Source organism: Aedes aegypti, chromosome 2 (assembly GCF_002204515.2).
Source record: "Aedes aegypti strain LVP_AGWG chromosome 2, AaegL5.0 Primary Assembly, whole genome shotgun sequence".
Taxonomy (NCBI): domain Eukaryota; kingdom Metazoa; phylum Arthropoda; class Insecta; order Diptera; family Culicidae; genus Aedes; species Aedes aegypti.
Window position 1 is genome coordinate 16220301 of NC_035108.1, and position 12356 is coordinate 16232656.

The following is a 12356-nucleotide window of genomic DNA, read 5'->3' on the forward strand; positions in this document are numbered from 1 at the left end:
ACACTACCGCCATCTGCCGGTCTTGTTGCACGAAACACCTGTTCGTGCAACAAGCTCACCAGATGATGATAGTGTAAACTGGGTGATGTATTTTGAAGAAATTTGTTCTAAGTGTTACGTCTGTTTGTCTGTGATATATCCTTAAAGAAAAAAGTCGCTTTCCTTGTCTGTTCAACAATTTTTCGAAACTAGCAAGTGTACCCTAATGATCGATCTCAGCGTCTTACTTCCCATAGTCATTTTATAGTGAATATTGAAAAGTAAAGTTACCTTAGGCTTCTATTACAGTCTCCTACAAGATTCACTTTTCGGTGGCAAATGCAATGCTTCACAACGCCTACTTTCTACTTGTAAATTTTGCGAAAATGAAGCTGGAATTAGATTATTTATACCGCTGTTACAAAAGAGGTATTTCTTATTATGGCAATGTAAAAACCATATTAAAATAAGATTGTCGCCACTTATTTCTACTCAGTGAATCTACTAGTCATTTTCCTAAGAGTTCCTAAGTATTCCCTACGTCGTATATGATAACGATGTATCTAGCTAGCTAATAGTAAGAGTGGCTACGGATCATTCTGGTTAGCAAAAGGCAAACTGAACGTCACCAATAGTATTAATGTCCACTTCGAATAGATTAATTATTTGAAATGGGCATCAATTGTATCAATGACGCAGAATGTCCGTTGGATCACACTACAGGTTACGCCTTTGGTTTCCATCATATGGGCTAATGGATTATGCCCTCCCATCGCGGCAAGGTCGCATAACCAAGGGGAGGGCGTTTAAACTTTAATTCGGTCCTAAAATTTTTAATGAAATCTTGTTTTTATTTGATAAAACGAAAGATCATGTAAATGCAACTACTTTAGCAATTTTTCCCGCTCAAATAACGGCTATATCACGTTTAAACTTTAATTTAAAAATTTTGTTCATTTATGGACCTCGACACTTTTGATCTTGTTTGACGTTTGGTTAGTCGACAAAAACACCACAGGGGTTTTAGTTTTAACACTGGGGTTGTTCTTATCTGACATTTCAGAAGGGACACGGAAAGCAAAATACACCCAAAATTTGAGTTTAAGCCAAAAGGTGTGACAAAATCTTAAAAAATGTTTTTTGGACTTAAACCAACGGAAAACATTATAAAATTGAGTAAACATGTGTTTTTGGCCTAAACTTAAGCGTTTGGCACTAAAATTGGGACAGAGCTTTAGAACTCTATTGTCGACTCGCTCCCATTTGATTAACATTAAGGGCCCATTCACAAATTTCATAACGCTAAAGGGGGAGGGTGGGTGTCCGTAAGATGTTACAGCTCATACAAAAATCGAAAAATATTCATACAAAATGTGTTACGAGGGGGTGGGTGGGTGTTAAAAATGACAATTTTTAGCGTTATGAAATTTGTGAATAAACCCTTAGTCGTCTCACGTCACTCGCGGTAAGAGCGACTCGTCTCGCCTCACACGCCGCGCAGAATAAACACGAAAGCTTAACCAACAATTCTAGGAATCTGTACTGTGTCTTCAATATGAATGACTATAATAAAGGGTTATTTCAAGCAGTAACTTCGTTCTAATCGAATCTATCTCTCATCCACAGACCCCTTCGTCACACGGCCTCGTGGGACCTGCCACCGTCGATACATGGGACGCCCAACCGGACGCTGAGCTGTGACCAGCAGCTACCCCCACCGACCAATGGCGGCATCGGAAACATTCAGCACCACCCAGCGATGGGCCACCAGCAGGATGTCATCACCCGCATTTCGCACCTGACCGAGGACAGCATGATGAGTGCTACGGGCATTTCCTCTTCCTCGTCCGAACACGACAATCAGGAAACGAATGCCTGGAGCTCGGACTACTCGAATAGTGAGGACGAATTTACGCACGGGGAGGATGGCGTACTGCCGGTAGGAGATTGTCAGGGTTCGGGACAGGGTCGGGGCTTTGCGTGGGGTACTGATAATTGTGGTTTTTGGTCGTTTTTAGGGTCATAAGTTTGTATCGCTAGCGGACTATTGTGCGATGGGAAACTCGGAGGTTTCCATGAAGGAAGGAGACATTGTGGAGCTGCTCAAAATCGGATGTGCAGGGTGGTGGTTTGTGAAGGTCATCGGTAAGCGTGGTTTGTTGGGAAATGTGAGAGAGGGAGAATTTTAACACAATTGTGAAATTTTAGGCAATAGTCTCGAAGGATGGGCCCCGGCAGCATACCTAGAGCCTATCAACCGGAAGTCGTCCAGACTACGTGGTGCTCGCAGCCAAGACAAACTGAACGAACATTAAAGTGAGATATGTTCAGGGATTGTACATTTTTTCTTAAGTCAGTACTGTTGGATCATTGCATGTGTATTTATTCGAGAACCATTTTCACGTCCATTACGCTGTCATCAACTATATATTCATCGGTTCATCATATCAAGCAAACAGTTTAAACCAGAACTAGAGACTCTCTGTTATACTAGCCAAAATATACACCGATAACATACCTACAAAAATTATTAGAAGCGAAAGTTGGTGGATAATAGAGAAATCATTGCCGTGTGTTAGATTTAATTGTGGTCTTAGCAATTTATTGAAAAACGCTGGCGTGCAGTAGAGTAGAATCCATGAAAAGTTTGAAAACTGACAAAAAGTAATTCTCTAATGTAATGGTATGGTAGTTACTTTTAGATACTTCCCCAGGATCTCGGTGTTCCCATGATCGATGTTTCTACTCAATTGTTCCCCTTCGTAAAGGCTTCACCATAATTCAGCATTTGTCCGCAACAGAAAATAAAACCAATCAAATAAATACACGCTTGCATATCGATTCCCGAAATAATCCAAATTTAAGCATATTTAATGTTGAAATGTAGAATAAACCAAAGCATTAAAACGAGAAAAGCTCACAAAAATTAAAACTGTTTAAAAAGGTCGACACACAATCGAGTCTACTAAATCGCCAGGCTTTTTGCAATGATAGAGCAAACCAAAAGACACCAAAATCAGAATCGCCAACCAATCAGTGACGCACCCCTCTGAAATGACCTAATCTTTCCCTGAACGTTCAACTCTTTGAGAAGGGCGAAAATATCAGGTCTCATAGTTTTTAACTTATTTATTTATTCGTTAGATTTGTATTGCCTCGAACCGCGATGAATGTCGTTTAATGTTTTACGTTTTCCATTCATCATGTTAGAGAGTATTTTGTTGATTTATTCGTTTGTAGTTCAGTTGTACCTTATTTACCTCTTTCCTTTTCCTTCACACTGCGATCAGCGCACAGAAGCTCGTCAGTATGATGGAAAATCGAAGCGAAAAGGAAACTGTTGGTGAAGTCTCGTTTGTAAAATTGGTTCTAGTTCTGTAATTTTTTTTTTTTTTTTGTTTTAAGCTGTTTCTCGGAAAATAAGATTGGAAGTTTAAAAAAATCCGAAGCGTTGTTTGTAAGGCCGTTTAGAATTCGTACCTTAACATTTTTCCGATGCATTTTGGAAACAACCATACGGAAACGATTTTGTCATTTTAGCAACGTAAAAATTTTGGACGGAAAAACTGTACTTTTTACCACTGTGCTTGTTAACATTATTAGCTTTTAGATTCTACATACAAACATGAAAGTGCGTACTGCGTATTAGTCCGCAGGTAAGAGACGAATAAATAACATTGTCCGTCTAACAGCGGCTCTGATTGTGCAATTACGAGTAAAATTAGCTCTAATATTATTAAGAAAAAAACAGGCGGCAATATTTGTATTGGAAAGAATATTATTACATACATTTAACAGAAGAAAAAAGTAATCATTTGCTTGTAAAAAGGGTCGAAAAATCGTTAAAATTGCAATCAGCTGTGGTTAATCAAATTAACAACAAAGTACTACGAGAACAATGTTTGTTCAATAAACTGTAACGAAACAAGTATGACTGACCTTTTTCGATGCGAAGATGATGACCATTCCTTAATTTATTCACAAATTTTCACTGAAAACTTTTTTTACAGAAACCATTTTTTTTTCAACTTTTCAAGAAAGAATAATTCACTTTTCACGTTATAGTGTAGGTGTACCAGTTATGGACATAGTGGTTCCCTATTTCGCCATACGGGATTACTTGAATGTTTTCACATTTTGAAAGATTTTTTTGTATTGTAGTAGTAAGATTTAAGAAATATCTTCTTGTTTAAACATTCAAAAAGATTTAAAATGTGAAAGTTATCGAAATTTCCCGTATGGTCAAATAGGGAACCACTATGACCATAACTGGTACACTTTCCCTACTCGGTCGCGTGTTACACTTTTCTGATTTTCACGTTGAACCTTTGCGCGCATGGCCTACTCGTCACTCGATCACAGGTTGCGCGATAGCAAACGGTTGAATTTGAATATGTGCCATGGGTAGGCTACTATGCATGTTGTCGCAATTCGTTGAAGCGTTTGTGTTGTATAATTCATGCGTCAAACGATTTGATTACAAAGATTTGAGCGAGTTACAACAATTGTTTCCCCTTAATTCGCTCCCAATACGACAATTCGTCCGGTGGGGTGTGCTGCTGTCGTCATGATGATGGTTGACGAGAGCAATGTCAAACTCATTCATGGTTTCAAAACATTCCGATCAAAATATTTATTTTCACCGCTTACTTCACTTATGTTTGAAATTGAATGAGATCCAATGGTAGAGAATTCATTTATCTACCCAATGGTATTTTTAGGGACAGCGAAGAATGTACCGAAGCGTGTTTTATTCAAGCGCAAAAATCGCTCAGGCGAAAGTTCCAATGAAACTAACCTCACATATCCTGGTTTTCCAACCTCAAACTAGTGCTCCTACCAGCCGGATCTCAATTTTTATGAAAGTAGTGGAATAATATAAAAAACAAACGTATGTAGAACATAGAGAATGGATATTCCTTCCTTTTCCGCCTAACTGTTTCACTGTGAACCGTCTTATATCAGGAAAATAAAACATTTTTCCCCACAGCGGCATGTGATGGATGCGTGAAAAATCAAATCTCTCATCATCTGACTAGTTGCGCTACCAAAGTATAGATGGCTAACAGTATGTTGCGTTTTGCGATTGGAAGCGTATAGCTTTTTGTGCTGATATCTTCGTTACAAATCGTTGTTATAAATCGAAGTCTACCAAGCCATTTACTAAAACTAGCCAAAATAAGCACCAGAGAACCTTGAGCGCCTTCTTTGGTATATGAGTTCTCTGATCCTGATAACAGCAACTCTGCAAACTATTAGACCAGGACTGCCCAACGTACGGCCCCCGGCTAAGCTTTGTGCGGCCCGTGAAGAGATTGTAGACTCTTCTTATATCTGTCCCGTCGATTGGTGTAAAAGCTTAGAGCTTTCCAAACACTCCTCTCCAATGAATTTCTACACGTTTTGAATCCTGAACAAAGTCTGGGTATTCACTGAATTCTAGGCACTAATATAACACAATCATGAGTGGGATTTCAAAACTAATCAACTTTCTCACAAAACCTTGAACAGTTTTTTAAGAAAATTCTGGAAATGTTTTTTAGATAAATTTGGGATTCTCCCATTGAGCTGGGCAGGATTGTTTCAGTATTTTAAAGTCCATGCTATCATCGCTTCTACGACATATTTATCCCAAAATGCTAGGCCAGGATTCTATTAACACTTCAGTGCTACGGAAAAGCCTCGTCTTTCGCACACAGCGTCAGCGTGGTGTTTTTGGTGATAACCGAAAAGATAAAAATCCACCTAGACTTATGTGAACACTCTATAAGTCTAGGTGGATTTTTATCCTTTCGGTTATCACCAAAAGCACCACGCTGACGCTGTGTGCGAAAGACGAGGCTTTTCCGTAGCACTGAAGTGTTAATAGAATCCTGGGTAGATTTCAAACAGCGTTTTAAGCAGGGCAACCGTACACCCCCGTTCATTTGAACGGTACCTCATACAAACCATCGGAAGTAAATTGAACTTCTAGTTACCCTACGCGCAACGAACAAAACCTGTTTCTGGTCACCTCATTTGCTGATTTGTTTTCATTCTGCGTCCCGTTTCACAACGTTCCATATCACAACTTGGGAGTTTCATGAACTAACGTTTGAACAAATTTTTATTTGAACAATATTCAAATTAGCGGGGGTCAAATTGAAAAGTGTTCAGATTAAAATCGGCCAAAGCACCGGGGTACCAGCTATAATAAAATGCTGGACCGTACTTCCATAAGCTATATGGAAGGATTTTAGAATGGAAAATGGACGATATTCTAATGCACAATTTCCACAAAATCTTACGAATCGTTGGGCAGTAATCTCGTCAAATCTCAAATATTTTTCTTACAGAATGCAAGAAATGATTCTCACATATGTTTAGCTAAGATTTTATAATAATACTCAGTGAGATTCTGACAAAATCCTATGCGGATTTCAGAATTATAAGAATGATTCATATAAAATTCTGTACATTATTGTCACAACGTCAAGTGCACAAATTTTAAGATAATTATGACGTAAAATTAATCAAATTTCTCACAAAATTCTGGGAAGAATCGCTACTCAATTCTAAACAGTGTTCTTGGCAGCAGTTTAAAAAATAACTCGAAACCTTTTTCACTGACTGATTTTAGATTACATTTGACCCATAACACAATATTGTTTCCGAGATTGAAGTTGCACTAGTAATTGAGCCACCTCAGCTACGAAAATTACAGAATAAAGAGGGCTCTACCCCATTTGGCATAAAGCCATTTGGCATAATGCCGTTTGGCATAATGCCATTTGGCATAATGCCCATTTGGCATAATAGCCATTTGGCATAACGGCCATTTGGCATAATTGAACGAAATATTATTTTTCTCTCACATTTCAAAACGTTTATTCAGGTATTGAAAGACAAGTAAAGTTTATTGGAAGAAGGGGAAAATATTGACCATGATTTTAAGTTTGAATTAGTAATGTGAAGTACAAGGAATACATTGAGAAATACTCGTTGTCACAAAGTGTGCATTTGAGGCTGATGACTAAAACATCAGCAATGTAAAGTCATATCTGCGATTGAGCATATCATGGGATAATTGATTTTAATACAGCATCATTAGAAAGGTTTCAAGTTTGAGTGTGTTGAAACACAAACACCGAACCGAATCGTTGTGTACAATTTGACCAAATGAAAGAATGGGCTTGACTCTCACAAGCTATGAAATTCCATTTGCGGCTGAGTACTCTCTTGGAATTTTTTGAATTTCACGTATACGTTATATATCTAGAGGAGAAGTTGAAGTGGCAGAACCTGCATAATAGTGCAGCCAATTGTTCCAATTTTACAGAAATGAAAATTACGCGTTGGTGCAGAGCAATTAATATAGATCAGTGAATTTCACCTTCTTCCAAACATGAGCTGTTCTTATGACTTTGCGTTTTAGCTAATCTTAACGTTTATACCGTGCTGCTTCGAATTGCTACACGCTTTGAAATCCGAGGCATGTTTCTCTTTTGGACCTTATTTTTGGACTCTTATTCCGACATTCTCGTAGCGGTGTCGATGGTGTAGTGGTAAGCGTGATTGTTTTTCACACCAGTTGGTCGGGTATCAATTCTCGTCGACGCCGTCGGTCGCGTCTTCTTTCGAAAGGGAAGAAAAGTCCTTGGTCCCAGCCCATTTGCTGATGTGTTCGATATGTAGGGTCCCAGGAGTGTGTGGTTGGGTCTCTGGGTATCGGAATTTTAAGGCTTGGATTCTAGGCCCAGCCAGAACAGTCTTATCAAACAAACAACTGGCCCAGATAAAAAACCTTAACTCTCAAAATTCGAAGCGTACGGGCAATTCGAATCAACACAATATGATGTAATAAACTTCAATCTTGGCGTGCCTATGATTCGTTACGCTGCAAACTAAAAAGAAAAGTTTATGTTTGAAAGAAGGTATAATTTCTAATAGAGTAATTCGCCAATTGTTGAATGCCTAAAGGTTCGCTAATTGTAGAACACGTCATTAGGAATACATGTACTGTCAAAAAAGGCAAGATTTTCAGCTATTCAACGAGATGTTAACTTCCCTACTGAAATATTAACTGATATCAACTGATTTTTGTAGCATTTAAGGCAAAGCCTCACTCTTGAGATTGTCCTTCTTTAGAACATTGGTAGTTCTTTATATTTGGTTTCTACGCCCTCAGAAATAAAATAAATCAATATTTCTAGAGGCTAAGCTAAATGGTTTCATATAACTGCTTTTTCAGCAGCGACAAAATTGTGAAATCCAAGCCACGGTCAAAAATCGAACTACAACATAATCACAAATAAAAGAAGTCAGACGTTCAGAGAGCATTATACGATTGATTAAAGCGAGATCACTCTATGGTGGCAAATTTAATACTCCTCATATTACTCCTTCATGAAGCGATACGAATAAGTACTCAAATCTACAAGTATAACTTGGAAGGCGCCGGTCGGAACTCGGAAGTGATTCAATTCTATTGATTCTATATTCTATTCTATAATTCTATAGATGACACATTGGACTAATCGAGTCCAAATTTAAGATTTTTTTTGTGGAAATGTATTCTTCAAATTATGCCAAATGGCCGTTATGCCAAATGGCCATTATGCCAATTGGCCATTATGCCAAATGGCGTTATGCCAAACGGCATTATGCCAAATGGCATTATGCCAAATGGAGTAGAGCCATAAAGAGTAGGGTCCTGAAATGTTTAATAAAATCTTGTTTTTTTAATAGCACGAAAGAGCATGTTACTGCAACTAGATACTTTAGCATTTTTTCCCGCTCAACGGCTATATCAGGTCCGTCGCACTCGGGCTCAGATTGCAGGGTGTCCATTCAAAATCAGTTTTCCAATTCCCGGATTTTTCCCGGACGTCCAAAAAATTAAAAATACGGATGACAATCCTGCGGATGGTTGTCCTGCGACTTGCATAAAATGTGAACAAATTTGGAGGACTTGATCTAACTTATTTGTGAATTATTTTTAATTAAATGTACAGAACACTATAAGCTTAAAACGATTTGAATTTCGAAAGAGTTTTGGACAAAGAGATTTAAAATATTTGTTGAAGTATTTGAAAGACCGTCCCTCTCCTAGAATTCATAAGAAGTTCAGAAAGATTTGGAATGATATAAACAAATTTCTGCTCAGTGTATCTAACTTCCACTAAAGAGCAAAGTTCAATAGCCAAGCCATTTAACTTTTAACCAGGGTTCTGAACTTTCGTATCAATGATGCTAAATGTACGATTTTTCGCACGTAAGGAGAATGCTTTTTTCGCTTCCTCACGTGAACATCTTTTATCGCTCACACAAATTTTCCCTGGAGCTACGATGGTGGATAACCGAAAATCACTCCACTCCGGGGATAATATATTTTTCACTCCATCATATTTTCGCTCACCAATTGCTCCCGAGAATAGGGTCCTAAAGGCCTGTCCCAATTTAAATGCCAAACGCTTAAGTTTAGGCTAAAAACACATGTTTACTCAATTTTTAAATGATTTTCTTTTGTTGAGGTCCGAAAATCATTTTTTTAGATTTTGTCACACTCCTTGGCTTAAACTCAAATTTTGGGTGTATTTTGCTTTCCGTGTCCCTTCTAAAATGTCAGATTGGAACAACCCCAGTGTTAAAACTAAAAGCCCTGTGGTGCTTTTGTCGATTAGACGAACGTCAAACATGATCAAAAGTGTTAAGGTTCATTTATGGACCACATTTTTAAATTAAAGTTTAAATATGATGTAGCCGTTATTTGAGCGGGAAAAATTGCTAAAATAGTTGCAGTAACATGCTCTTTTGTGTCATTAAATAAAAACAAGATTTCATTAAACTTTTTAGGACCCAATTATCACTATGTGGATAAACAAAAACAAGTGCCGGCGACGGGATTCGAACCTAGAACATTGCTAAAAACAACCGCGATGCGTGCACGCTAACCATATTACCACACCAACTTGACGAAAGGAGTGGTTAATTTGGTGCATAAAAGCAACTGCTGCTTGTGGCGATGTATACAGGAAAAGTTCTCCATGGATCGGAGAAAGAGAAAACAAACTTTTCACAGCTGCGGATATGTGCAATTATCTATTTTCGCTTTGTTTTGTAGACGGATAAAATCGCAAGGCAGCTAATCGCTGAAAATTGCTGTGAGGGATAAATCCATTATCGTGAGAGTGAGTGAGAATTCGGAAGCCTGCTTTTAACAATGCCTTCGGAATGCGTTAGACATGAACCAGGGCTAGTTCCTGGACAAATTCTAAATCTATTAGAATTCATGTTGGATTCAAGGACATACTTTTGAACAGAAACGATATCTTCAAACACATTTTATTGTTATCCTATGAAGCTGGCGAAACGGTTTACATGAATCTAAGATTGCATCTTCCAAGTAATCTTTAAAAGATTTGGTCAAGAATCTCGTCAAAAAACTTAAAAAAAAAACTGTCCAAGAGTACATAAAAGATCTTGCTGTTCATTTATTCATCGAAGATCTTGCCATGAAATTTGTTGAAAATTATTTGAAGAATTTGTTGTGAATCCCAGGGCTAGTAGTTGTCAGACAGCTGAATAATAGTGACTAAAACTATCGAAAAACATTAGTTTGAACAATTGAAGTTTAGACACAAAACATAGTCTTCATAATCAAGAATATTAGCATTATATAAAATTAAAAAATGAAATTACCTTTAATAATTCGAATTATGTCTGAACAGTTAGTTGCTTTAAACGAATACAATTAACTTTACCGAATAACAGTGGATATTAAACATCATTCAGGGGCAGAGTGTGCCAATAGAAAAAAAAAGTTTAATCTTGTATGGTGCACATAAAAGCTAGGTCGGAGAGCTAGGCATACGCAACAACTTTTAATTACCAATCATTAGAGAAGATCTTCTGGAAATTCAAAATGCATCAACTCTGGAGAAATAAATTCAGACAAAATTCTTCAATTAAAACTATTTACATGCCTGAGTTGTGGAACACATTTCTAGTGAATTTTTTTATGGGGATTTCAGGAAGAATTCTGGAGTAAGTTTACGATGATAAAGGATGATTATTCAGCAAAAAAAAATGCAGATAAATTCCTAAACGTTCTTGTGGAATTTCCGGTAGAATCGAAAATTTAAAACAGAAGAGAAAAAATACCAGTATAAATATATTAAAACTTAACCTTCACGCGCTCACAAGGTAGCCTTATCCAAGCCTTTTTTGTTTTCGATGAACTCGAGAAAAACTGAATGAGATGATTACTGGGTTAAAATCTAGGCTATAATAATTAAAGATTGATTTAGACGTACAGGTCGGACTCGATTATCCGGAGACTCGATTATCCGGGATTCGATTATCCGGAATTTTAGACTCGATTATCCGGAATTTGTTTTTTGATGTTCTTGTTATTCATTTTTGTGCATAAATCTCGAGATAATTTGGTATTGCAATATACAATATGAATGGTTTTGCAGTTTTGAACATATTTAAGAGAAGGAGTTTGAAAAAATGTTTTTTTTTTTTGTGTATGCTGATAAAAATTTGTTTTTTCTTGTAAAGACCCCTACTGTTCCTAGAAATAATTTCTGGCTACGCCACCGCATCATATAGATAAAACAACGAAAAAAGATAATATTTATGTTCTTTTATCGAAGATTTTTTTTTTCTTAGTGATTCGATTATCCGGAGGATTCGATTATCCGGAGTGAAAAAAAATCGATACTCCGGATAATCGAGTCCGACCTGTATTATAATAATCTAGACTAGATATTTTTCAATACTTGAAATATTCAAATATGATAAAAAATTGTTGGTTGAAATTTCAGAGATGTTTCAGGCTTCTTTGTTGAGTTTCTTCCAAAATGTAGGCCAAAGATCTCTTTAGGCTATTCTTCCAAGATTTCTCCAACCATCTCCAATCTATCTAAATAAACTCAGTTGGTCTGTCAGGAATTAGGCTGACATTTTAAAACTTTATCAGAACTTCGTTGTCAAATTCCAGATATTCTATCAGAAATGTCTGTGCACTATTCACCTCTCTAGACACTTTGATATATTGATAAAAAAGATGTTTTCATTAGAATATTAAAAACCAGTAAAACATCACTATTCTGCTGTTTGAGTTTATGAAGCGTATCTATCAATGACTATCGTTGATTTATCATTTAATCACAAAAATAGTAACTTTGGTGATCATTTTTACGAAAAAAATGGGAATTCAGTGACTTTTTGTTGCAAAGTAACACGCTACCAGGCCTGAAGCCTACCAACCCTGCAGAAATCCATACGAAATCTCGTCAGGGGGACCACATAAGAACTGTGTCATAGTCAAACTAGTACCTAATCCAGAAAAGGCTTCATCAAGAATCAATAATCCCAGAAATCCGTCATGT

At 37.1% G+C, this 12356-nt stretch overlaps 1 protein-coding gene across 6 annotated transcripts in view; it reads left to right on the plus strand.

Moving 5' to 3' along the window:
* The window catches only part of LOC5576746 (guanine nucleotide exchange factor DBS), a 457969-nt gene extending 454061 nt beyond the window's left edge, over positions 1-3908 (plus strand). For all 6 annotated transcript variants that reach the window (XM_021839979.1, XM_021839976.1, XM_021839978.1 and 3 more), the window contains 3 exons: positions 1606-1918; positions 1998-2124; positions 2188-3908. In XM_021839979.1, the coding sequence (XP_021695671.1) occupies positions 1606-1918; positions 1998-2124; positions 2188-2294 (547 nt within the window). In that variant the 3' untranslated portion in view covers positions 2295-3908. The remainder of the gene's footprint in view (positions 1-1605; positions 1919-1997; positions 2125-2187) is intronic.
* Positions 3909-12356: the final 8448 nt, after the last annotated feature.